At 41.8% G+C, this 27,220-nt stretch overlaps 5 protein-coding genes across 8 annotated transcripts; 4 read left to right on the top strand and 1 right to left on the bottom strand.

The window, feature by feature from the left end:
• Positions 1 to 455: 455 nt before the first annotated feature.
• Flii (FLII actin remodeling protein) lies at positions 456 to 8,079 on the top strand. Its single transcript, XM_071714344.1, has 22 exons — positions 456 to 982; positions 1,278 to 1,388; positions 1,547 to 1,785; positions 1,867 to 2,028; positions 2,112 to 2,332; positions 2,403 to 2,619; positions 2,716 to 2,957; positions 3,042 to 3,130; positions 3,202 to 3,272; positions 3,364 to 3,610; positions 3,737 to 3,922; positions 4,014 to 4,328; positions 4,444 to 4,616; positions 4,693 to 4,819; positions 4,914 to 5,036; positions 5,130 to 5,333; positions 5,412 to 5,533; positions 5,601 to 5,852; positions 5,922 to 6,051; positions 6,250 to 6,432; positions 6,535 to 6,648; positions 6,775 to 8,079. The coding sequence occupies exons 1-22, from the start codon at positions 920 to 922 to the stop codon at positions 6,907 to 6,909; spliced, it is 3,726 nt and encodes a 1,241-aa protein (XP_071570445.1). The 5' UTR covers positions 456 to 919; the 3' UTR covers positions 6,910 to 8,079.
• On the bottom strand, positions 7,953 to 9,036 carry Emre (Essential MCU regulator). Its single transcript, XM_071714744.1, has 2 exons — positions 8,546 to 9,036; positions 7,953 to 8,197 (listed from the first exon to the last, which is right to left on the bottom strand). Exon 1 carries the CDS (start codon positions 8,905 to 8,907, stop codon positions 8,632 to 8,634), a length of 276 nt encoding a protein of 91 aa, XP_071570845.1. The 5' UTR covers positions 8,908 to 9,036; the 3' UTR covers positions 7,953 to 8,197; positions 8,546 to 8,631.
• Positions 9,037 to 9,374: 338 nt separating this feature from the next.
• Dph5 (diphthine methyl ester synthase) lies at positions 9,375 to 11,158 on the top strand. Its single transcript, XM_071714647.1, has 4 exons — positions 9,375 to 9,960; positions 10,069 to 10,245; positions 10,361 to 10,685; positions 10,853 to 11,158. Exons 1-4 carry the CDS (start codon positions 9,781 to 9,783, stop codon positions 11,071 to 11,073), a joined length of 903 nt encoding a protein of 300 aa, XP_071570748.1. The 5' UTR covers positions 9,375 to 9,780; the 3' UTR covers positions 11,074 to 11,158.
• A 259-nt stretch (positions 11,159 to 11,417) lies between these two features.
• LOC139777061 (uncharacterized) lies at positions 11,418 to 21,284 on the top strand. Of its 2 annotated transcripts, none has more exons than XM_071714266.1 (6): positions 11,418 to 11,841; positions 12,572 to 13,565; positions 13,780 to 18,599; positions 18,905 to 18,999; positions 19,736 to 20,025; positions 20,140 to 21,284. In XM_071714266.1, exons 2-6 carry the CDS (start codon positions 12,730 to 12,732, stop codon positions 20,801 to 20,803), a joined length of 6,705 nt encoding a protein of 2,234 aa, XP_071570367.1. In that variant the 5' UTR covers positions 11,418 to 11,841; positions 12,572 to 12,729; the 3' UTR covers positions 20,804 to 21,284. The 2 variants fall into 2 exon arrangements, with proteins under 2 accessions (XP_071570367.1, XP_071570359.1); XM_071714258.1 differs by having other exon boundaries at positions 11,418 to 11,930.
• Positions 21,285 to 21,386: 102 nt separating this feature from the next.
• On the top strand, positions 21,387 to 26,970 carry LOC139777322 (uncharacterized). Of its 3 annotated transcripts, none has more exons than XM_071714658.1 (3): positions 21,387 to 21,971; positions 24,899 to 25,360; positions 26,298 to 26,970. In XM_071714658.1, exons 1-2 carry the CDS (start codon positions 21,642 to 21,644, stop codon positions 25,292 to 25,294), a joined length of 726 nt encoding a protein of 241 aa, XP_071570759.1. In that variant the 5' UTR covers positions 21,387 to 21,641; the 3' UTR covers positions 25,295 to 25,360; positions 26,298 to 26,970. The 3 variants fall into 3 exon arrangements, with proteins under 3 accessions (XP_071570759.1, XP_071570775.1, XP_071570768.1); XM_071714674.1 differs by lacking the exon at positions 21,387 to 21,971 and adding an exon at positions 21,978 to 22,230; XM_071714667.1 differs by lacking the exon at positions 21,387 to 21,971 and having other exon boundaries at positions 22,252 to 25,360.
• The last annotated feature ends 250 nt before the right edge of the window (positions 26,971 to 27,220 follow it).

The following is a 27,220-nucleotide window of genomic DNA, read 5'->3' as shown; positions in this document are numbered from 1 at the left end:
CCTATTATTACCGCGGAGATTTTTAATTATGACCTGGTCTCCTGGGACACAAAGCTAACAATAATATTCGCAACATTCCTGAAATTCTTCGAAAATTGACATTAAATGGTGATTTAGTATCAAAAGATATCGCAAACAGTAATCTGCAGCTTCTTTCTCTTCTTTAGTCAGTCATGGAAGTTGATATTAGTCAATCACGGAAGAAGAGGAAGATAGTAGAGTAGGGAGATTTGTAGCAGGAGAAATTCTATGCGAGCGCAATTCTATTTATTAATAGAAGTATTAATTAAAAAAGAACACAAGTTACATTTAATGTTACGCATACATTCCATATATTTTAACTTATATTATTATCATTCATTTTTTAATTACACAAATTCGGGACGTCGGGACAGCCTTAAGCTGGTGAAGCTGGCTGTCGTGATTCGCACATGGCGGGCACGATCGCGCTCACAGCGGAGTAAAATGGAGCAAAACGCCGTCCGCTCCGAATCGCGAGTCCGTTAATGCCCATCCCTGTCCGGCATATCTGGCCGTCGTCGCCGTCCTCATCGTCCCAGTCGTGATGCTCGTCGAGCCGGCTCCCGGACTCCCGGCTCCCGGCCACGCTCGAGCGAGGCGCTGCGACAGTTGAGGCCCAAATCTCACTGAAACCGAACCACACTGCCGACGGCCGAAATTCGAGTCGACCGAGTGTCCCGCTATCGGGGAACGGGGCGCCGCATGACGCGATAAGGATCGCGCGGCGAAGACACTGTCCTTGCACTGCTCGACGATCGGCGGACGGCGACGAATGGACGCGGCGCGCCGCGTCCGCTGCAACACCGACACTTAGCGGTACCCGCACCTTCGGACGTGTTGTTTCTCGTGTTTCGGACGACGCACGTCCTCGTCGTTTATCAATCGCCCGGTGGGCAGGATGGCGAACACCGGGGTGCTGCCGTTCGTGCGAGGCGTCGACTTCAGCAGCAACGACTTCGGCGTAAGTATCGCTGGGGATTTCCACGGAGAGGTTAACCTAACCTCGGAAAAGCACGCGAGAGAACTCCCAAATGTAGCTTGGTTCCTGACTCTCGTTTACGATCTTTCGTACATTTATTTGTAACTTTGTTAACATTTGATAGCTCCATTAAGCTTAATGCACCTTTACTCCAATATAAAAGAAGATAGCTGAATGACATGCCACTTTTGATTCGTCAACTCTTGTGACAAGGTTTAGGATTGATCATGTGAGCGGCTAGGTAGCTGTAGTAAAGACTGCCTCTCGATATTTCTAGGATGGCAAATTTCCTGAATCCGTGCGTCTCATGACTGGAATACAATGGCTGAAATTAGACAAAACAAATTTGACGGAGATCCCCGAGGAGATGGGCAAATTGTTGAAATTGGTAAAGTAATACTTGAAAAAATTGTGTGATGACATTTATCTACATCTAAGAAATATTTTGTGTAATATTGTTTTTGCACGAACTTTTATGGAAAAAGATTTTTGTCGTGTTAGTTAAATGGCTAGAATCACATATTAATGCATTTAATTATCCATCAGGAACATCTGTCACTTGTCAAAAACAGGCTGGAACGTTTGTACGGAGAATTGACAGAATTGAACTGTCTCAGGACACTGAACATAAGGCATAATAATATCAAATCCAGTGGTATCCCAGCAGAGCTGTTTCATTTAGAGGAACTGACAACCTTAGATTTAAGTCACAACAATTTAAAGGAGGTACCTGAAGGCCTAGAAAGAGCACGTTCCTTGCTCAATCTTAATTTAAGCCATAATCAGTACGTATCGACAACCAAATGCACGTTATGACCATGGAAAGATCATGGACAGAGCTCTAACTTTTATTTTTATTCTTTCAGTATCGAAACCATACCAAATACGTTGTTCATCCACTTGACTGACTTATTGTTCTTGGATATTAGTCATAACAAGCTAGAAACAGTGCCACCGCAGACTCGACGTTTGGCTAATCTACAGACTTTAAATCTGAATCATAATCCTTTAGGTCATTTCCAATTAAGGTAGGAAACATTTTCATGTCGATCTTTAGAATATTTTTTTTTATCCAAGACAAGTTTCCTTTATTTCTACCAAATTGTTTCAGACAATTGCCATCCTTAATGAATTTAACGACGTTACAAATGCGGGACACACAACGAACATTGAATAATATACCTTCTAGTCTAGAAACGCTAACTAATTTGCAAGAACTCGATTTGTCGCAGAATAATTTACCCCGAGTGCCTGACGCGCTTTATTCCTTGGCGAATTTGCGCCGTTTAAATCTGAGCGACAATCAAATAATGGAATTATCAACAGCGATCGGTGAATACACCTTTACAATTATCTTACTCACGTAGTCTTATGCTGACTAACAGTAAAACATGTTTTCCAGAATTGTGGACGAGGTTGGAGACTCTGAACGTGTCGCGTAACAAATTAAGTGCAATACCAGCCGCTGTGTGCAAGATTTCCACATTAAGAAGATTATATTTGAACGATAACGAATTAGATTTTGAGGGCATACCTTCTGGAATAGGAAAATTATCGTCATTGCAGGTTTTCTCTGCTGCTAATAATCATTTAGAAATGATACCAGAAGGATTATGCAGGTGAGGAGCTGTTATTTTTTTCAATTATCTTATTTTAAGGAGAATAAATTTTTTTTTCAAGATAATATTGCGAAAAGAAATATATGTTTTTTTTAGATGTGGCGCATTAAAGCAATTAATATTAACGTCAAATCGATTAATTACCGTACCGGACGCTATCCATCTTCTCACCGATTTAGAACAGCTGGATTTGCGGGACAATCCGAATTTAGTGATGCCACCAAAACCAACAGAAGTACAAAGGGGATCGGGCATCGAATTTTACAATATCGACTTCTCGTTGCAACATCAGTTGCGTCTTGCCGGTGCTAATGTACCAGCTCCAGTTCAAGCTGCTAGTACGTATTATGACCATCAGATGCAATAAAATAAAATGTAAAGATCTGATACTTTGTACAAAAGCATATTTTCGATTGATGTAGACAGTAAAGATCCGATCGCGCGTAAAATGAGGTTGAGAAGAAGGAGAGATCAAGAGGAGGCTGATCAAGATCAGGCCAAAATTCTTAAGGTTTGTCATTTCACTAGTCACATTGCGGTGTTTGTACGCAGATAAACTTATAATTATGATTGCTTTTGCAGGGCATGAAGGACATAGCGAAAGAGAAGAACAAGGATAAGGAATGCGAGGAATCGAAAGCAGAATCCTTGAAGTGAGTAGGATCTACGAGCTTTCTAATTATATCACATTTGTTTTCCAGCATGGATTTTTCTCATATGATTAATTAACAATTAATTTTGTAGACCTAAGCGATGGGATGAAGCTTTAGAGAAGCCGCCGCTGGATTATTCCGAGTTCTTTGACGAAGACGCGGGTCAAATACCGGGTTTGTCGGTCTGGGAGATAGAGAACTTTCTGCCGAACGAGATCGAGGAGGTGGCGCACGGAAAATTTTACGAGGGCGATTGTTACATTATCCTGAAAACCGCGATAGACGAAGGTGGATCGTTGACGTGGGCGATCTATTTCTGGATCGGAGAAAAAGCGACAGTACGTATACTTTTGTGAACTGAGACAGTATAAAAAGTCTAAAGATTTAACGCTGTATGATTATTTCACAGATTATCGCACATGTGAACCGCGTACGACTAATTTAATCACAATTTGTTCTCGCAGTTAGATAAAAGAGCGTGTGCGGCGATTCACGCCGTAAATCTGAGGAATTACTTAGGCGCACAATGTCGGACAATCAGGGAGGAGCAGGGGGACGAATCGGATGAATTTCTGATGCTGTTCGATTCGGGTATCACCTACATCGAGGGCGGTCGCACATCGTCCGGTTTTTACACAGTGGAAGATACAGTGAGTGCTTAATTCTTTCTTATTATTGTAATTGAATTTTCGAAGGGGAAATTTAAGTCACAACTGAGATCACGATTTTTCCTTTTTTCAGACAGCGATTACTCGTCTGTATAGAGTGCACGCGGCGGGAGCTTCTATACATTTGGAACCCGTTCCAGTCTGTGTCGAGTCTCTGGATTCCGGTTACGTATTTGTTCTCGACACGGGGAATAAGATATTCATGTGGTATGGAAAGAAAGCGAAGAGTACGTTGAAGTCGAAGGCGCGACTGATGGCGGAAAAAATTAATAAGAACGAACGGAAAAATAAAGCTGAGATTCTAACGGAAGTCATGGGTGCCGAGTCCGAAGATTTCCTGTTACACTTAGGGGTGGAGGAACACGAACAGAAAAATCTGCAAATTATTGTAAGCTTTTTTTTTAATTTTATTTAATTCATTTTACTTTCAATGTATGTAATAATTATTTCTTATCTTATTTCTTCTTATGTTATTATAATCATCTCGCTTGTTTTTACGATAGGAGCACGTGGATCCAAATTTTGTACCTCTCGTACCCAGACTGTATCAAGTTCAACTCGGAATGGGCTACCTGGAATTACCGCAGATCGAGGTTCCTCATGGAAAATTAACGAATACCTTGCTAAACAATCGCAATGTATATATATTAGACTGCTATTTAGATGTATACGTTTGGTGAGTGTAAAGAGTGTGCTTAAGTCACTTTTAAATCTATGTACATTGACTAAATTAATTATGCGTACGATTATAGGTTTGGTAAAAAATCAACGAGATTAGTACGCGCCGCTGCTGTAAAGCTATCTCAAGAATTATTCAACATGATAGAGAGGCCAGAATATGCGATGGTAACGAGATTGCAAGAGGGTACTGAATCACAGGTATAAATATGCTTTAACTCAATTTATAAAATCCTTTAAGTCAGTTTTTACAAGCCCTTTCCATTAAAAAATATGTGCTTCGTGTATTGTATAGATCTTCAAATCTAAATTTACCGGATGGGACGAAGTAATTGCCGTGGACTTCACTAGGACAGCTGAATCAGTCGCTAAAACTGGGGCGGATCTCACTAAATGGGCTAAGCAACAGGAAACAAAAGTACGTTTATTTAAATACATTTTATAACTGCATTTTTGCTCTATTATTATTTCCATTTAAAATAAATTTTTATTCATTTTCTGTTACTTTTAGGCGGATTTGGCTGCTTTATTCATGCCGCGACAACCATTGATGTCGGCTGCGGAAGCGCATCAACTCATGACAGAGTGGAACGACGATTTGGAGGGAATGGAAGCGTTGGTGTTGGAGGGAAAGAAATTTGTACGCCTGCCGGAGGAGGAGTTAGGGCATTTTTACAGTGCGGATTGTTACGTTTTCTTATGCCGGTATTGGATGGTATGTAAAACATGTTCTATCGAAACGCAAAGCTATTAAACTTACAGTAAATCGCTATTTTGATTTTGGTTAAACCAGCCATTGGACATAACGGAGAACGAAGACGGCGAGGAGCAGTACGAAGACGATTATCAGTGTACAGTGTACTTCTGGCAAGGCAGAGACGCGGGAAACATGGGATGGCTGACGTTTACGTTTAGGTAGAGATCATAGATATATTTATCTGTGACGATCAATATCAGGTGAATCATATCTTTTCTGTTTCAGTCTACAAAAGAAATTTAAATCATTATTCGGCGAAAACCTGGAGGTTGTTAGGACGCATCAACAACAAGAGAATTTAAAGTTTATGAGTTACTTCAAACGAAAATTCATCATTCACCAAGGCAAACGTAAGCAGCCGAAGGCTCCAGGTAGTAACAAAGTGGAGTTTTATCACCTGCGAAGTAATGGCAGTGCTTTATGTACTCGACTCATTCAAATACCGGCGGATTCGACATTATTGAATTCTGCTTTCTGGTGAGACACATTACGTTAAATACGTACGATTATATATCGTCTATAATACACATCTCTTTTCATTTATAGTTACCTTTTAAATGTGCCATTCAACAATTCCGATGAAGGAACCGGTATCGTGTACGCGTGGATTGGATCGAAGGCTGATCCCGAAGACGCTCGTCTAATCGCAGAAGTAGCAGAGGAAATGTTCAACAACGTGAGTTATAAATCTCTCGTGCTCAAATCTCAGAGCTTAAGTTCGATTTTGTTCAATTTGATATAAATCTCAAATATAAACGTCTGTCGAATATAGAAATGTTTTCTTTTTTTATTTCCAAGAAGTAGAATATCTTGTAGATGAAAAAAAAAGTTTTGTCTTTCATTGTTGGTAATAAATATAAATAATTGGATACAGCCATGGATAAGTCTGCAAGTATTAAACGAAGGCGAAGAACCAGACAACTTCTTCTGGGTGGCACTTGGAGGGAAGAAACCGTACGACACTGATGCGGAGTACATGAATTACACAAGACTATTTAGATGTTCCAATGAGAAGGGGTACTTTACAATCAGCGAGAAGTGCACCGATTTTTGCCAAGTAACTTTTTAATATTCCGATATTAATAATAGGCTTCTGGTATATGACCGGAATATCTTCGGGTTTTTTTACAATAAATGAATAATATGCTATTTTTTGCAGGATGACTTGGCAGATGATGATATAATGATCCTCGATAACGGAGAACAAGTATTTCTCTGGCTGGGTACTCGCTGTTCAGAAGTTGAAATCAAACTGGCCTACAAGTCGGCTCAGGTCAGTTATATGAGATCGTTAATTTTTGTGAAAATATTGCAAATATATTCACGACAAAGTAAATTGATTTCGAGTGATTGGAACAATGCAGAGCGTTAGCAAATAAACATTTACTTCTTCTTTCAGGTATACATTCAACACTTGCGCGTGAAGCAACCCGAGAAACCTCGAAAGTTATTTTTAACTGCCAAAGGTAAGGAATCCAGAAGATTCATGAAATGCTTTCACGGCTGGGGTTTACACAAGAGGCCGCCGCAGTAAAATCGAGTCAGTGCTCACTACGCTTAACGTTCGGAGTTAGTTTTATACGCAGGCAGGGTATGACACAAGCGCAACATTTTATGTAGAACTATAATGCGTCGCGATCTTCGCGCTTTTACTCGCGTTTCGTATGCCGATCAAACGGAAGCCAATCCATCACAATAATCCGTATGTTCTCGATGCGAACGATCGATCTAGGTCAAGAAACGCAATAATTTTTCACTAAACAACGAATCTAACTAATAAAGTTTACATTTTCGCGTTTGCTTCTTTGCTTTCAACTTATTGGATAAATAATTTTTCACCGACCGCTTACTACGGCGTCAGTCCGTTTGGTATACGTAATTTAATTCACAGATTTCTATTTATTAGCACGGGCACTCTTTCGACTCAGTCTCATTTCTCAACTCAAACAGATGCAAGTACAAAGAGTTTTTTTCTCTCGTATTTTCATCTTCAAGTCCAACAAGATTTTCTCTCTGTGACGCGATTCTCTGCTGTTTTACACTATGAAAGAGATTCGTCTACCTTAATCGTTATAATCCATACTGTCCGTGAGACTTATTTATTTATTTATTCACATATATTTCCGTATTTATGAACTTTCGTACAGACTAGACTATGTATCCGTTTTTTATTTCTCCCAAGTTCACGTTTCAGATAATGTGATAGACATTTTTAAAAATCGTTCGATGAATTGTGATACAAATATTTATCGTCGAATTGTAACGTCGAAAAAAAGGCTTTTTTTTCTTTTTATAGAGAAATATCGATTCTTCTTTTAAGAAGATCAGCTGTTTATATAGTCCTAAAAAGGTTAAAATAGGATCTTTCTACAAGTTTTCTATATTTGCTGTGTGTTTCCAGCAAATGTTATCGAAACTGTCAATTTTGAGCAGATTACCGGAAATCGCATTTGGAAATTTGTGAATATTAATCGAAGACTGAAAAGAGATACGTGTAATTATAATCACATGTACACATTTGATTAACATCGCCCGATTGTACAGATGCCATAATGAGCGTTTTCGTATTACTTACACTGTATTTAACGCAATTTATTTATAGATATAATATATACATAGATTTATAAATACATAGATTTTGTAAAAGTTCTACTTAACTTTCAACAATTGTATAAATAAATATTTCTATTGATAATTTACATAATCTCAGGTATTAAAGCGTAAGTAAGGTACCTAAGTTGTGTAAGCGAAGAGACTCCTCTTCCTCTTACGTGAATTCATGCAATTACTGGTCGTGCGTCACAGCGACGTCAAACTTGAATCTGAAAAGCAATTCAGACGATATTCTAAATTAGGTAAAAAAAAATTAGTCAATCAAAATTCGAAATTACAAGAGTCAGCGACAACTAATCAAACGTAAGATATAAGTATAGTTAATGTAATTAACTGATTGTTTCAAATCTATCGTCCGTCTCTTATTTTTTCAGCACACAAATATATAGTTTTATTACATATGAATATATATTATGTAATATATATATATTTTTACATATGTATATATTTAAAAATCGGAGTAGCTGAATAATAACATCCGTCTTTGCACAGTAAACCGACAACGATCTCGCCTATACGATTGCCACAAGTTATTCCAAAAATATATGAAAAATTACCTTCAATTAGCATTAAGAGCACGTCTAACCGGCAGAGTATTCTCAAGAATCACAACGAGATGAAAGCAGCTGATCGCTAGTTGTCATCAGTTGTCATCGTCGTCGTCGTCATCAGAGGGGACGAAGAGTTCGTTTTCCTCCAGGAAGTTGGCCACGTTCTTGCTGATCGTGGCGCCGACCAGCAGGCCGAATATCACGCTGCTGACGACGCCCAGGAAGCTGAACGGGGTCCTCTTCGGCTCGGGCAGGATCGCCCCGGACGGCGTGGTGATCGTCGACCGAAGAAATGGCTTGGATATCGCGCTCGTCTCCTTGAGAATAGTCCCGCCGCGAAACAACGGCGTCACTCTGTGCAACAGCATCCTCCTTCCGCGAGGTTTATTCCTGGTGACGGTCAATCGTACGCTCCTTCCCCGGAAATCCCGGAATTCGCGCGAGTCGGTAATATCAGAGGTAGAATTTAGCACATCCCTGACTGACAGAGAGCCGGGAGAGCTATAGTAAAATTCAGCTATACTCAGTGTTGCCCCGGAAAGAATTTAAAAGTCCCTTGATGATTTTCGCGGCAATTCACTTTTATCAAATAATACTTTTGTTTTATTTTGTTAATATAGATAGAATTATTATTATAATATTTATAATAATTTCTTGGTGTTTAACATGTGAGAAGAACAGATAAAATTAATAACGAATTGTATAGAGCTAACCATTTGATTTTGACTTAAGCGATTTTGGCTGCGTTCGGGGAGCGCGCTATTAGCGCTATTTGCTTATTCTATCCTTGTTCTACACTTGATGAGCGATAAAGATAGAATGATGCAATAGCGCTAATAGCGCGCTCCCCGAACGCAGCCTTTGCCGGTTGACTTTTTAAATCGCTAATTAAATTAATGGGAGTTTAAACGAGATCATGTATCTATCTGTAAAATTATGCATCAGCCCGTCACGTTTGATTTGCTATACTGAGTGATTTGTTCTGCTGAATGCGCCCAAAATATTCAAATAGAGAGAAGATACATCCGAATTCTGCTTAAAATCGAATAAAGATATATTTAATAGAGTAGCGCAAATTCTTACACCTCGGATAAAACTCCAAAAAAAATGCAAGAATGATAACAATAGAGATTTTGTAGCCAATCACTATTCTCATTGGCGACACTGCGCGCGCGTTTTGGAACACATGTTGAAGAGACGAATCCTCGACAACGTGGTTCAGAACCTGAAATGAAAGATGTATGTTTTGCGGAACAGCAGATGACAAGGATAAACAAGTGGGAATCATGTTTTACTTGATAGGATTAGGTCTAGGCGACGCGAAGGACGTCACTGTGAAAGGGCTCGAGATTATTAGGAAATGTGACCGTGTGTACCTGGAATCTTATACCTCTGTCTTGACAGTGCAGCAAGAAACCTTGGTTTGTATCACCTAAACGTCGAAGATAACGCACAATTTCGCACAGCATTCAAGTTTCAGTTTAAAAATATATCAGATGTAATTTGCACATGTATGTATCTTACATTAGGAACAGTTCTACGGACGTTCCTTGATCGTCGCCGACCGCGAGCTGGTGGAGAGTAACGCAGATGAGATACTACCGAAGAGAGAGGACGAAGACGTTGCTTTTCTGGTTGTAGGAGACCCTCTCGGGGCTACCACGCACACGGATCTGGTTCTGCGTGCGAAGGAGAAAGACATACAGGTGGATGGAACAGCGAGATTGATTAGAATCGTTATTTCTGAGAAATATCAGGACTGTTTTACATTTTCACACGTATCTGACAAAGATTATTTAAGAATATTATGCTTCTCGTCAGGTGAAAGTCATACACAATTCGTCGATACTGACTGCGGTTGGTTGCTGTGGCTTGCAGCTGTATTCATATGGGGAAGTCGTTTCGATTCCATACTGGACCGACACTTGGCGGCCGGATAGCTTTTATGAGAAGATAGCTTCTAACAGACAAAGAGGGCTGCACACACTCTGTCTCTTGGACATCAAAGTTAAGGAGCCTACCTTGGAAAGTATCACGAAGAGAAAAAAGGAGTACATGCCTCCGAGATTCATGAGCGTCAACGAGGCTGCTAGTCAACTGATAGCTATACTCGATAATAAGATTCAGGATGGGCATAAAGATTTAGGTCGGTGACAAGTAATTCTATTCAAATGATATAATGATCGCGTAATAATCATATAAATTAGATACATATAACGATCACATAAATTATATAATGATCATATAAATAATAATTGTTATAATTAATAATATACCTATATATTATTTCTGGACTTTTCTTGCATTTAATAGCGTTTACGCAACAGAGCTTGGCGGTGGGCTTGGCGCGGGTGGGCTGTGAGGACCAGCACATTGTCGCTTGTTCCCTGCAGGATATGACGCGGGTGGATTTGGGATCGCCGCTACACTGCCTCGTCATCCCGGCGGAAAAGCTTCATCCCCTCGAACTGGAATTTCTCACGCAGTATGCTCTCAACAAGACTCAGTTCAAAGAAATGACGCAATCAGCATGACCTTTTTTATTCAACGAAGAATGGAGTGAGCTCTATTCTTTTTGTACACTTAGGCAAAATAAATTGATTGTATTAAACTGTTAAATATTGTATCAAATTGTATAAATATATAATGCGATATATTTATCCCCTAAAATAAGCCAAATCTATCTATATAATTTGGTACGATAGAAACTTATATTTTTTTACATTACTGATTTTTAATGGTAACACGCTGACTCTTCTACTTCGTTTTTCCGTAGAAATTTAAATCTGTTATTTAGATATGTCTTTCTTAGATGCAATCATCGATTATAGATTTTCTGTTTTTAATACAGTTTTCGGGTACGTTTGATATTTTTGCAGGTTTCACAATCCTGAAATCCATGATAGTTTCTGTCCCCGGGCTGCATAAAACTTACATGAGTATACTGTCGCGGTTGCATTATTAAATGGCCGATATTTCCAGCCGCGTAACGGGTGACCGATCGCAATTGAACCGTGTCGTCTCGTAGGATCGTCACGGAAAGGCGGAGAGAGATTGGACGACCGCGAGCACCGTGTTTACGTGGGCCGCATTATTATTCCATTCGCTTTTGGCCCGGTTCCATGGTTTAAGCCGCGTATAATTCTGCGGCGGAGTCACGTGGCCGTGCGTCAGGGCAAACTAATCAATGGACAAGCATCGACCACCGCGCCGACGAGGCTGGTGTCGGTGATTCAGTTGTGCCACGGAGATGCACTCGCTCGGTGGTGGCAACCCTCCCGTTTCGTTCCCTCCTGCAGCAGGTACATCCGGTTACGGAAACGTGCGAAAGACCAGCGATATATCCGCGTTCACGATATCGCTCCAATTTATGTTTCTCGCACTTTGGCAGGTATACGGAATTAATTACGAGCACCGTTGACTCGCGCGATGAACGCTGCACCTCGATACGCACATATACACGCATATTGTAACTCACTGTAATCGTTTCTGCAAAAAGAAATATATACGTTACAATTGATTGTAATATTTTTCTCTCGCAATTATTGTATCCCCGCACCCAGCTAGCTTGAAGATATATGAAATACTATCTTCGGCACGAAAGCAAATAAATACGTTTTGCTGTACAGAACGTAGGTAGATCGTAGAGCTCCGGATTTGGATCAAGTAAGAAAATCAATTCCGAATAAAAAAAAAAGAGAAAAGTATATATTCGGAAATATTCTGTTAATAAAACTGTCGAAGCTAGTCGTCTGTCGTAGAGGAAGTATGGCTTGAAACTTAAGGGATATAGCACAAATGCACTAGAGAGTTATTTTTTTTACACATAGAAAATTGCAATTAATTCTTAAATCTTTCTGCATAGTGTCCCAGAAAATTAAGATTTTAGAAAAGGAGAAACAAGATCTTCAAAGGCGCCTTGACAAATACTTTTTCAACTGTTAGAAGATTATAAGACCTGTCGCATTTCCTTAAGATTCACGCAGGCAAATCCTAATTTTTAATCCTAATTTTTCGATTTTGAATATCTAGAACGCGACGAATTATTCTGGAAGAGTTCCTTGAAAAAGAAGAGGCTGATATTCCGCGATGCGTCGATGTGATACGTCGCAATGAAAGGAATGCCGATGACGAAACTCCACGTATAGATGAAGAATAATCGAAAACATGAGATATAGTAAAGTGGCACGATGCTAAGCCCGACCCCGCCGATCGATCGTCCCAGCCTGCGTCCTGGCACAGGATACCTCATCGCGCCGCGGGTGCCCCACGGTCTTGCGACCGTGGTCGAAAGTCTCACGAGGGAGGTCCTGCGTCATCGTCCCGAGGACATATACGTCTTTGCGGCCCGCCACTTCGAGAAGCTGCTGAAGCTGCGGGAGGAGTACCACGCCGAGGAGTACAGCGATCGCGAATTCAACCATGAATTCAGTCGCGATTTTAATCTGTGGCCCAGGAAGGAGACCCAGCGAAGACCTTCCAACGGCGGTTGGTCCTTGGAGAAGGAGATCGAGATCTTCGAGAGGCGTGAACAGGTGCCCGTTGACGTGGAGGAGAGTCAGGAGGACGTCTCCACCGGCAGAGAAAATCGAAAAGCGTCGAAGCAGACGTGCTCGCGAGATCCTGCGACTGCGAAGAAAACCTCGAAGAAATCAAAGGACAACGGGACAACGTCGGACGTTCGCACGACGAGGATTATCTCGCAGATGACCGCTCTTCACGGCCCCGGCAAAAATATTCAGACCAAAGATATTAAGCAGGAACTCAGAAAGAACAAGCTGAGCGGGGAGAAGTCGAAGGCGACCGATAGTGTGGGGAAAGGGATTCGAGGAGATAGGCGATCTAAAACGAGGGTTTCCAAGAAGGACAAAAATCCTGAAGAGGAGGTCGAACGTGCTACAACGACGACGACGAGCTCGAATAGAACCTCCGCGAGGAGACCGCTGAAGAAGGTGCGCCGAATTGAGACCGAGTCCGAGACCGAGACGGAACAAGAAGTCGCGGCCAAGACCGGACTTGAAAATGGGTATAATAATTTATTTTACTGTAGGTAATATATCTTTTCTAATTATTTTAACATGATAATTATATTAATGTAATCATATAATTCTAATATTAAATAATTATATATGTATAATCTAATTATTTAATATTATAATAATAATTTTGATAAATATTTTAGCAAATTTTATATATGCAAATAAAAGGATCTGTCTGAATTTTCTTCTTTTAATTATCAGACATGCGAGATCGACCGTTAAAAATGACGGTGCAAGCCGTGAAACGATTGCTCGAACCGGAAGCAAGGAGAGAAGACCGGACGCGCGACTCTCCGAACATTCCTCCGAGAGGAAAGTATCGTCGAGAGCACTTAGCATGGATCGAATCAGGGCGTATGTTTTGCGCAAATTCGCGAGCACCGCGAGTCTGGAGGTCCTACGATCGCCTACGTACGTGGAACAGGTGCAGGAGGTGATCGATCGCGCGGCGCCGATCATCAAAGAGAAGTTGGAGGCGATCGGACAACCGCGGGGAAAGCGTTCGAGATCGGTCGACCTCGCCTGGAACGGGGAATCGTTTCATCGGCACGTTCGAGAGGAGAGGAGACATGGCGATGAAGAAGAAAGCAGAAGAGGAAAGAGTGGTAACGGGCTGGAACGGAAAGCCAATATCGTGAGGAAAGAGGAGATGGAAGATTCTTTCGGAAGGGACGAGACGATTCTGAACGCGGAGAGAGAGAAGAAAAAACTGAGGAGACGCAGCGCGGGATCGGGCAAAAGATCGAGAAGACGCGAGAGCGGCGACTTCGGCGTCGTCGATCAGGTCGACGACAACTCGAAGCATGGTAATAAATTGGAGCACGAGTTCGGCGCGACGCGCGACACCTTGGAAGCGAGACTGACCGCCACGCAGAGCATCCTGGAAGATATCTCGAAGTCGACATCCGAGCTGGGCGGTGCTCGCAGGAGCGATCCTGCCAGGAGCGATCCGTCGGAATCGGAGATCTCCGGAGATCACGCGAACGGCGTTTCCCTGCCGGTCGTGAGGCCGCGGTCATCCAGGAATTCCAGAAGCGCCAGCAAGAACGGTTCGGACAATCTGACGCTGCCGCCCATCTCACCGGAAGCTCCCAAATCGACGAAGAAGAGGAACGAGCTGTCCTTGCCGGTCCTGCCGACGGCGTCCAATAACGGCAACCATTCCGCCGGGAAACCGCAGGAGCAGGATATCTCGAAGGACGCGGAAGAGGCCTCGACGATGCACGACATTACGAGTGATATAGAAGACATAGCGGTCCTTCCTGTAAACGAAGATGCGATCGTAGATGCGAAGCAGGATTCTGGCAATGTTCGCCAGGACTTAACGTCGGACGTAAGGTTTATCAATGGCGAAAAACGTATGAGAGATGAAGACGCTTCGGTGAAACTCGACGAGAAACGCGGTAGTCTTGAGGAGTTTGAGGAATTGGAGGAACTGGAAGAAGGGAGAAGATCGGAGGAAGTCTTCAGGGATAGTTTAAACGTTACACCGGAAGAGGCGGACGTGGTGCCGCTAAGACCAGATTCGTTGGAACCTGATGAAGACGAAGTCAAACTTCAAGATGATAATGCGGATCCCGCACGAGAGAACGCGTTCGATAGGCTGAAGGATAAATTGATCGAAATCGAGATGGCGGAACGGAGTATTGAGAAAGCGTTGGCTTGCCAACAGGTCGTGACGTGTGACATCGGCGAAATGACGAGCCAAGCGGAAAAGTCGGTGACTGACGGGAAGATAAATGAAGCGAGAGAGCCGACTAATGAGGCGGAAGAGGCCGTGAGTGAGATACGAAAGTCGACGGACGCGGAAAAAATACCGATAAATAAAGACGATGAGGAAAGGAAAAAGAACAACGACGATGAAAAAAGAACGGTTGATATAGAAAAGATAAAAGATGTAACAGATTTAAATATAGAAGAAAGATTAACAAATAAAAAAGAAAAAATGAAGAGTGAAATAAAGGAGTCGACTAATAAAACGGAAAATTCAAGAAATAAAATAGAAACATTAGCGAATGGAATTAAAAAATCGGCGATCGAAAATGAAGAAGAGAACTTAAAGAATAAAGCAAAAGTATTAAAGAATGGAGTAGAAAAGACGACTGACCAAACGGAAATAACGACAAAAGCAACAGAAAATGAGATAAAAGCGCAAGATGGGAGATCAATGGATAAAACTGAAAAATCGATGAACGAAAAATTGTCAAATGGCAATCAAATAGTAGAAGAATTAGCAGTTAAAGTTCATGTAAAAAATGTGCAATCTACAAATCCAAGATCGCATAGCAAAGATTCTCAGATTACTGAAGTAGTTGAAACAGACGGTGATAATACAACGACGTCAAAAAAAGGAGCTGAAAATGCAGATGCGAATGGATTTTCTAAGGGTACAACTTCCGGAAATACTACGGTGAAAAGCGAATGTCCCATAACGAATCTTCCGAGCGAGAACAGTAGAACGAAAGCGCGGAAGAAACGCGAGAGTGACAAATTACCAGTGACGATGCCGCTCTCTTTAGAGGTCCCGTATTCTTATGTTCTCAGCGAAGGTTCTCCCTGCGAGATCCCCGATTCCGTGACGACTGTGATCATCCCGGACAGACCGTGTCCTTCTCCCGTTACCCTGGAGGACGAGGATTATCAGCTGGAACCAACGAATCGAAAAGAGGAGTCACTTACACGCTTCGATATGGCTAAAGAGATTTCCAAGGACGAAAGACGGGAAGAGGATCAGCATGGATCCGTCATGGAGGTTTTCGGAGAATATATCCGACCGGAACCCGCCGTTCTGCCTGTCGATACCGATTTTACGCGTGGCGTGAAAGGAATAAAACCAAGCCAGGACATAATGATTCCTCATCAGGACTTGGACAAGATCAGAGAAGAGGCTGAAGAAGAGGAAGAGAAAGAAGATGGCGAACGAAAAGAGATAGAGAGCCATCAAGAAAGGAAAAATGATAAGGAGACGGTAAAAGAGGAAGAAATAAAGAAGGTTGCGATGCTGGAAGACATCGTGGAGCACGAGGAAACTGAAGAAACTGATGTAAGGACAATTGGTTCCAAGGATGCTGAGGAGATTTCTTCTCCTGGCGTTCTCGAGTATGAGTCTTTGTCTGATACTAAAGATTTAACGGTTGATACTGGTGCGACAAACGAAGGAAGAGCAGAAGTCACGGTAGAATTAAGCGCGCCGGAGAATTCGTCGGAAGAGAGCGGAAGTACGCAGGGCACCCACACGACCACGTCGAGCGACGTGAAGGAGAGTACCGCGGAGAGCAATCGATCGATCGAGAGCCCGAGTCCAGGCAGACCGGTAGTGCCGGAACTAAACCTAGATTCGCTCCAGGATAATACGGTGTCGTCTTTTAAGATAACGGAAAACGGAACGCAGAAGGAGGATAACGGCAGTCCTAGGGAGAGCGACGCCACGACGTCTTTGATCGAGCCGTTGACTTCGGACGAGAGGTTGGTGAATCGGCTGGCCTTGGCCGATCACGAAGAAGAAATTGTCGCTGAAGAGTTGGCAGAGAGTGGTTTGCAATCAGAGATTCCGGAGGCTGATCAATTGTATCGCGCGGAACACGCGGAGTATGAGTGGCTGGGGAAAGATCCGTTGTCTACGGAAATCAACTTGGAGGATGAAGCGAGATCTCAGAAGGACAGTATTGGTTTGAGAGCTCCATCGGAAGACGCTGCACAAATCGGCTCGCTTTTGCGGGAGAAAGGAGAGGCAGAAGAATTAGGAAGCGAGGAAGAAATCGCGAGAGAATTGATAGATTTGTTGGATAAAGATGTGCAATTTCGCATTGAAAAATTAGATTTGAAAAAAGGTAGCGGAAAATCTGAAAAGAGTAATTTAGACGTGGACGACGAATCTAATCAGCTATTGTCAGAATCTATGCATTCGATGTCAGTTGAGCAAGAAAAGAAGGATCACGAAGATTCTTTAGATAAAATAGATAATGTAATGAAAACTGAAGCGACTAGCGAATTATCAGGTAACGTGGTGGATACCAAGCAAGATAATAAGGATAAGAAAAGTCCGATAATGAACGAAGAAACTGAAAAAATTAAACCGGAAGTGGCAGAGGAAGCACATACAGAGAATTCACAAGTTGCACCTTTAGCACAATTTGAACAAGAATTGTTAGAAGAAAATAATAGACTCGAGACGGCGGATGAAAAAATTACAGTTCAAAGTAAACCTGATATTATAAATGCAGATCATACCGGAGATATTCAGGAGAAACTTGAAGAGAAGCAAGCGAGTGTTGAAGAGGTTCCAGAAAGGCAAAGCAGTAAAATTGAAGAACCGAATAGAAAGCGGGAAAAAGTTGAACAAAAAGAGTTGCAAAGTCAGGAGAAATACGAGCAAGAAAAATTAGAAGTACACGAGGAATGCGAGCAAAAGAAACTGGAAACACACGAGGAATGCAAGCAAGAAAAATTGCACGTTCAAGAAGAAATCGAGCAAGAAAAACTGCACGTTCAAGAAGAAATCGAGCAAAAAAAATTAGAAATTGAAAGTAAAAGTGATCAAGAAAATGTAAAGGAAAAAATGGAGGAAGAAATCGTAGGTGTGACAGCAGTGCCTCTAGAAGTAACAGAGTCCAGGAAAGACTCGCTGAACGAGTCGATGAAACACGACAACGGACACGAGGCGACTAAACCAAATACGCGTGATGAATCCATTATTGACGAACGGACAGGAAAAGATGCAGAAAATGAGAAGGAAGAGAAAACTGAAGATTTTTCAGGGAAGATAGAGAGATTAAAGAGTGTTCACGGGCCAATTACAAGCGCAATATCGGAGCAATCGGTGGAAGGCCGTTCTCGTTTCGGATATTGGACCACAGAGACGAAATCGTCGACCGTGGAAACGATAATCGAAGCTTCCGATTCCAATACGAGTACAGACGAGAGGATGGAGATTGTTGCCGATGCGCCAGAAATCGTCGCGGACGAATCGCTTATACGGAAGAAAGACGATTTCCACTCTGCGGTTGTAAAAATTCAAGCTTGTGAGTAAATAAGCGCAGCGTTTTGATAAAATTACGTCGATTCTTTAATTATGTCGCGTTAGCAGTATAGATAACTCTCTATCGACTTTCTTATCTCTTTTACTGCACTTAAATATAATAATAAACTTATACTACATTTAATATAATAAAACCAGAAAGCAACAAGAAAGTTCAATTAAGAGGTCGCGGATATAAATAACATCGCAATGTCATTAATTTTGTCGAGATTAGAAAGTAGAGCAATATTATTTTGAGAGATTTATGACGTAATTTGATGGATAAGTAACAAAGATAAATTTTTGAAGGTATTCGGGGATTTTTAACGCGTCGCCGCGAGCGAAGAAGTTTGAGATCAGAATTGGTTTCGAATAATGTTCCATCGACGCAGAAGACAGTTACGGTAAATATAATTATAATAATCTTGATCAATTTTAATAAATTAGCCTTGATTGTTCAAAAAATAATTATTGATATTATCAAGGATAAAATAATAATAATTCATAATATTTTATAAAAATAATAAAATATAGCGGTTATATAGCTGTATAGAAGAGATTAACATGTTACATAAAAACATTAATATAAATTGTGTGATATACGTATATTTTAAATCTAATAAAAACTAAATGCCATTATCGCATTCTAAATGGAATACGATAATTTTGCACATGGCCATTCAATGCGTTGAAACCGATCTTGGAATTGAGTCCATCGGTTTTCCTCTGTTTTACTGGACCGAACAGCTGGACGCAATATTTCGCACGCCACGCCCGTCGGAAGTTTATTACGTAAAGGAGGAAGCGGCGGGTCACTGCTAAACGTCAGCGCTTTCGTGATTGCAACAGGCGGTTTGGCAGTAACCGGCTTGGCAGATAGACCCGAGTTTTCGTCCCTTAAAATAATTGTTTCTTAAATCAGAATTGACGTCCACGGTCTTACGAACGTTGTTTCTATTATGTCTTCTTAAAAACTTTATGTCTCAAAATTTACTTATACTAATTATTTATTTATCATTCTCCTTTAATAGCAAGTGCTTTTTTAAAATAGTGATTAAATAACTGATTAATTGATTAACATGCTTTTCCTTTTTTCAATACAAATCATAATATAATTGAACTTTAATTATTAATCTTTAGAGCGGTCGTCTAGCGGTACCGCAAGATACTTTGAGTCTACGAGAAGCCAGACGTCTTCGACGAGAGGAAGCTTTGCGGAATACGACACTTTCGTTGGAGAATGCCTTCGCGACGGGTCGGCTTCAACATACCGGCGAGTTTCACGATTCTGTGCCGTTGTTTCCTTTCGAACCGACGAATAGTAAGACTGATTCAGTCACCTCGAATGATTCTTTGGACGAAGAGATTGATGTAGAAGAAGCTAATCCACCTGATACTACGAAATCTAGCGCCAACGAGAGTGATCCTATGTAAGTAATAACTCGTACGAAGAATGCCATCTATTATGCTTCAAATATTATTCGTTGCCTGGCATCTTAAATTAAAATTATATTTGCGTAAACATCTCTCGCCACTTCTCACAGTCGCGACAGCGAACACGGGACGAGTTTCCACAAAGGCAACGCCTTCGTCGATCCCACTTTTCCGATCGTGATGCACTTGCTGACGGACGCATCCCGCAATTGCCACTTCTCAGTCAGCCAAAACTCCCATTCTGATTTTAATGCAAGTGTCGGAGGAGCGAAGCCCATGGACTTCCTGCAGATGCTGAGCTATCCGAGAGACGACGAGAATCAATATCTGAACTTCATAACCAGCGTCGAGGATTTGGGCTCCAATATGGATTCCTTGCCTCTGGACGATGACACGGTGAAGAGTACGAAGAAGAGTACCGACGACGCTCGTCCTTCGACGACTTCTGGCGAGGGCAGTCTCAGGGAGCCCTTGGCCCTTCCAGGCGATTCTCAGGGCGTCGTGATCGAGGAACTAACCAGCTTAGACGACCCCGTCCCGTCGGACTCGACGAAACCGTCGACCGCGCCGAAGACCTCGCTGGACACAAATAGCTCGATGCCATCCGAAGAATGTGCCCTCGAAGACGCGAAGAATGATTTAGGGATGTCGCCGAGGGCCACGAGTGCAACGGACGACCGGGAACAAGGAGCTGAAGGACAAGAATCCGCTCGCAACTCCGAGAGCGTCGGAGTGAGCGATTTGCGTAGCGAGGATGCGAATAAAAAAAACTAACGAGATATCTCGCGAACGCATGGAAGAAGAAAAGGACGATAAGACGTGAATCATACATTCGTAGAGACGCGTGGGCTGATACGAAGCAGGGCAAGAGTCGCTAATTGTATTGATCGATCAATTGGCTTCTCCGATTAGAATTTCATTGCACAGGATATTTTTATAAGAGGCACTTGTATTTTATATTACTCTTGTAGGATCTGGAGTGCCTGATTTTTGACTCGTTTATATAGAAACAGGTAGACGGTACGAGAAGGGTATCTCTCAGGAATAGTATTAGTAGACACGAGAACAATCATGACACACATAGCGTTTAGTTGTTAATTTATATACGAAGAAAATGTGCAACGCGAGTTCTAGATTCGCAATTTTGTTACACAAGTGAACGGTCTTTCCCCGCTTTTTAAATAGATTGAAAATATATTGTATAATATATCTTTGTATATGCAAAAAGCAGCAATAAATTGCATATATAAGATAACTCAATTCGCTTTTACTTTAGAATATTTATCACATAAAAATATTGAAATCAATTAGTAAACAGTATAAATTAATATAGCTGTAAAGTTGCGAATTAAGCATATTCTCGGTGATAAGATATTCCCGACGTCTCTGTTGCACAATTACGGCTTATGAATTAACTGCACGACTTGCAAAAATCTTGAATTGAGATGAAAATAATCTCTCGCTTTACGTATTTCCTAACATTTTGCATCTTTGCCATCCAATCGTAGTTCCGAGAAAATCGCGCGAAAATGGAAGCGCGATACAGAGAAATTTTCGTCACAGTGAAGTTTTTGTATCCCTCGAACGTGGTTGGTCGTTAATTGCGTCCGTAATGATCAAAACGCTTCGGAATCGGACCGACAATGTTTTGCATTTGGATCACGCGGAATGCAAGCGGCTCGGATACGGACCTTGGTACATATTTTTAGTGCCTGCCGCGATCGAGAGAGAGAGAGAGAGAGAGAGAGAGAGAGAGAGAGAGAGAGAGAGAGAGAGAGAGAGAGAGAGAGAGAGAGAGAGAGAGAGAGAGAGAGAGAGAGAGAGAGAGAGAGAGAGAGAGAGAGAGAGAGAGAGAGAGAGAGAGAAAGAGAGAGAGAGAGAGAGAAACGGATGGCGATCAGTATCGTGGCCGTCGCGACCGTCCAGTGAGCGGGGATCCAAGGTAAGGGCACGACGTCGCGGTGACGTCACCGGGCGTCGCGACGACGACGCCGTCGTCGTCGTCGTCGTCGTCGTCGTCGTTGCCTCCACTCGCGCGCAGGCATCATCGCGATCTATCGCGGCAGCCGTCCGTTTTCTTCCTTTCTATCCCTCGTGGTGACCATCGTCGTGTACATTGTACATCATTCAAAATCGATCACCGATAGTCGTGAGCGATCCGCTGCCGCAGCTTTGTCACATACGCCTGATATTTTTAAGAGGTAAGCGAAGTCAGCGAACGCGCGAGTGCAGCTGCGGGCCATGCAGATAAATAACTTCATTCCGAGAAAAATGTCGAGAAGATATATCTGGATCGTATAACATCTTTTTTTCTTATTCATATTTAAGGATCTCTGTACGTGTTCTAGAATAAACAACTTGACCTTTCGTCGATTTTCACAACCACGAAAGCGTCCTTAATAAAAATCGAAAATGACGAAATTGATTCTCTTTTAGAGAGCGCCTTCAATTTATTAATAGCGGATATGTATGTCACTTTAATGTCTATACTATATTAGAATTTGCAAACGTTTCTCCTGGCTATTAATATTACATCGAGTGAAAAGAGCGATCTTTACTCCATACTTTTGGAAAAATTGCAGTTTCAGAACTTGCAAACATCATTTTTATCTGAAAATTTTATGTTGACTAAAGACATTCAACCCCTCGTGTATAACGATAAGTAACACATATCCATTTCTCTAACTTGGAGAACGTGTAAGGTCACCGTGCAATTTTAATTCGTGAAATCAACATCATATAATATAATCTAAACTAAATCTAACGAGTAATATTATTAATTAACAAACGACTACAAATACCGACGATACAATTTACGAAAACATTTTGTTGAACGCGAGATACGTGATGGAGAACCCGCGTAACGAAACGCGTCGCGGGTACGCGCGAGATCTATGAACGCGGGATCGATATCGATGTCCGAGCCGGTCGATTGGACGACGGCGGGCGTATCGTTCGAGCGAGTATATTTTCGTGATGATGAGGATCGGTGAAGAGTTATGCGCGAATACGCGCCCGAGATCAAACGGCGGACGCAAGCAAATTGGAATGTTCTTGGCCGCACGCGCGCGCGCACGCGGACTTTCGTCGACACTCTCGCGAGCATCAATCATCAATCAGCGTATATTGGCCTCAGGACGACGAATTTACTGTGACACGCATATCGAGACCGCACTCACGAGACCGAAATTAATGCTGTGTCCCGGGCGATGTATTACGAACACTTTGCGAGCTCCCCAATACAGCGCGTTCTCCCCTGACACGACGCGATCAATCAAGCCGCAAGTGGAAGAATGAATGTCTGAACGGTGCTCAAACAAGTGTATCATATCAAGTTCCCTAAATTAAATCGTTTACATTATATTTCTCATCGAACGAGCGTGTCGCAGGAAAACAAGAGTATAGAATGAAAATTGTGCCTTAAAAGTGAAGAAGTACCCAGGTGTTTGATGCTTAAAAATTGCAAATGCACGTAACGTGGAGGCTTTTAAAAAAATCCCGCATTTTTTTATCTCACTATCAAATTGAAAATAAAATATACATATAAGATATTAATATATAAAATAATACACACAAAAGGTAAGGTAGAATTGTTCAAAATTGGATAAATACCTATTTAAAAAAAATTTTTTTTATTTGATGCACGGTTTAATGGCAGGTCGAGTTGCTCTCCAACCGCACATTTTTCTGGTCCAGTTTTCTCGTAAGGCGAATAAAATCCAGTACGCTCGCGTTTTTAGCTTTATTTAAAAGCGAAGGCCGTCCCGTCAGCTATCGGACGATCGGCACTCACCCTCTGCCAACTTTGTACGAAATTAACCATCCTCGGATGCGTGAAACAAGACGTGAACCGAACGCGGGCCTCTCTCGCACGCGGGTTTATCATCAGCAGAACGCATGCGTGATAGATCTATCCTTCGTTCGAGGCGGATAAACCACGCTCGTCGAGTCGACGCGCGCCTCTTTGTCGCGCATCCGATCGCGCCGTCAGTTTCCCATTCCGCTTCTGGCCAGGAGGACGCGCGATAAGGAAATCGCGCGGCGATCGGAAGTGAACGAGAAAGTGTTCTGCGAAGAGGAACGATTGTTCGCGTCTTCGTATATCATTCCCCGTGAGATAAGATTCCCGCTATCCAGGGAATCGGGAAGATCGTCAGGCTTCCTCCGTCTACTCTCTCGGATCGATATAGATCGAATACTTATAGATCATCGTAGATCCGGAATTCACTGGAGTTTGTTCTCACAATTATTTCCTGCGATTCGCTGCGCGGATGTTCGATCACGATCGACACTGCGAAATAATCGGGAGAATTGTGGGTTCTCTTTCTGAAGAGAATCTTTACAAAAGAAAAAGCCTCTTTCTTTCTCTCTGGTATCGATATTTATAGATGATCGAAAGGTATCCTGAGGAGGTTGTGCGTCCCATTTCCGCTGGCGAGAGCATAAATAATCGAGGGATTATATTACCCCAGCCACAAGATCACCTCGCTTCCGCCTTGAAATAAATCTTTAAAAATAATTCAGGAATCTCCATCTCTCTCTTTATTCGGCTTTCCTTGGAATGCGATTCCGATAAATCGCCAGGAAAAAAGCTCGAATAGGTCCGTTCTCTCGGGAACAATCTTTACAAATAATCAAGAATAACTTGAAATTGTTTTCGCTCTTGGGATCGATCTTTGTAAATAAGCTAAAGGTACGCGAACCTCTCTCCGGAAACGATCTTTGTAAAGAATTTCGGGAGAAAACGCCGAGTTTCTGCGGAGTCGGCCTTCGCTTGTGAAACAACTTGGAGGACTCGGATCGGACGGGCTTTAACAACCGAGACACGGAGCTTCGCGTGACCGGCTCAGAATTCCGTTCATGTCGCAGACCCCGAAGGAGGACGCCGACGCGATGAAGGCCAACACGGCGGCGACGAAGATCCAGGCCAATTTCCGCGGGTACCGTGTGCGCAAGCAGCTGAAGGAATCCACGCAGCGTCGTCGTCCGCAGCAGCAGCAGCAGCAGCAGCGGAATCAGCTGCAGCTGCAGGACCAGCAGCGGAACCGGCAGAAGCAGGAGCATACGAAGCCGAAGGACCATTTCCTGAAGAGACAGAGCACTCGGGAGGCGCTCGAGGAGAAGTCGGCGACGAAGATCCAGGCGGGGATTCGCGGCTTCCTGGTGCGGAAGAGGCAGCAGGCCGTTCAGGCCGCGGCGACGAGGATCCAGGCCGGCTTCCGTGGCTTCAGGACGCGGAAATTGCTGAAGCAGAACGGCCAGTAGGCTGTTCCTGCCCGGGTACCTTCCTGACGCGAGAGAGGCGACGTGGGACGTTGACGTGCGCAAGAGGTTCTCCTCGTTTATGTCTCGTGATTGCGCTGACGTAAATTAAAGGCTGTTACCGATGTGACCGTGCGCTTGAGTTCCGGGGCTTGAGTATGGAAGACGTGATAATTATTTCGATCTACATTCCCAATTCGCGTTTCTCTCATGCTCTCTAACATAATTATACTTGGCCATTAAATACGCAAATTTCTCTTCTTGCGAATCTGAAATATAATCTTCTCTAACTTGTATAATGCTGTTGGTAGAATTGCGAAATTAATCGTTTTTAAATATATATTAACAAATTTTTACAAAAATCTTTTAATTTAACTTAGAAGACACATGTTGTGCTTGAAGACAGATATATTATATAATATATCCTATATATTATTATATAATACATATGTATATATGTGGATGTGTATTGTACAGTAATAGAATAAAATAAAAAATTATTTTTTCTAATTTTAAGAAAATTTTCTTAGCTAAAACGGACAAAACATTTTTACAATTACATTTTTTTATCTTTACTTGATTTAATGATTTAGCTTAATCTTGCTTCTGCGTGCTTTGAAATAGTCACAGAATACTCATGTGCCTTAATAGGCATTATCTAATATCTTCTTTTATTCCGTCGTTGAGTGTACGACAATATAGAGAGAATTTTTCATGAAATATAATAGCATTATTTTCCTCTGTCTTTGAAACGTAATAGCTCGCAATGATCGCGACGATTGCGTGCAAATATTAATCGGCACTCATTAACTGCAGGAGGAAAATGTAAACAGCTGCAACATGTGTCCGCGACACATCTCGTTGCTTATAAGCGGTTTAAATATAACGTCGAGCTCGCGCCCCGAAGCCCTTGACCCTTAAATTCTTCTTAGTACCGAATTCTTTGGCACGTCTCTCGGCCTTCTTCATATACTTGTTCTCATACCGTGTATCGTTTGTTTTTCAGCATTTTGCGGATTCCCTTGGTGACTCGGACGAAACCCTGCGATTGGATCGGAGGCGCGGAAGGAAACGACGATTTCGATTTTAAGTTAATTACATTGTTTCGCGATGTACGACACGTGTACGCTTTTTGGGATACTCCGTGTATCTTTGGACTGTAACTTCGTTAATCCCGTCGAGAGCCATTTCGGGAATTAATCGATGACAATTAGTGGAACGTTATTTTACCGGAACGACAATTTATTGTTTTTATTTCCTTAATTATTTCGATTTTTTTCCATAATGGCTTTTGTACGACAACAATGGCAGTAAATGATAATGAAGAAAGAAGTAATGATCGAAGAAGAAAAACGGTTGAGATATATACATATATACATATAATAGAAGTTAGTTAAATAATTATATAAATCTCTTGATATACTTTCTTATTTCATATCATTTTTTATGTATTTAATATAATTAAAGCGTTGATTATATAAATTCGAATATCGCAAATTAATATCAAAGATACTTCTGTATCGTAATTTCGTATATCCGTGCAATTCTGTTGATAAATAATATTTGTGTAATAACTAGCGCATAAAAGATGTACATATAATATATACTTTTTGTCGTTGTACTTGTACGATTCCGTTTCGATTTTGTGAATAATAAATTTTTAATCTTTATAACAATGAGTTTTAATGGTGGTATTTAATATGATGATGTAATTAAAGAAGTCCTTTACATTGGATACCACTTTGTAAGTACATTTCTTATTATTCAGTGTATTTTTATGTCATTTTTTAACTGCTTGCAAATGAGATTTACTGTATGCACGCGTGTGTAAATCTGATGCGTTATCCGACGAGTAAAGCAGTTCACCAGTATTTCTGGATGGCAGCACTTGATTACAGGAAATACATGTCTTCAATATAGGTATGAGAT

The sequence above is a fragment of the Temnothorax nylanderi genome, unplaced genomic scaffold, assembly GCF_030848795.1.
Source record: "Temnothorax nylanderi isolate EJ_2023f unplaced genomic scaffold, tnyl_v1.0 TNYL_tig0006_pilon, whole genome shotgun sequence".
NCBI classification, from domain to species: domain Eukaryota; kingdom Metazoa; phylum Arthropoda; class Insecta; order Hymenoptera; family Formicidae; genus Temnothorax; species Temnothorax nylanderi.
The sequence above is the reverse complement of the archived record's forward strand: the minus strand, read 5'-3'. Positions and strand labels throughout refer to the sequence as shown.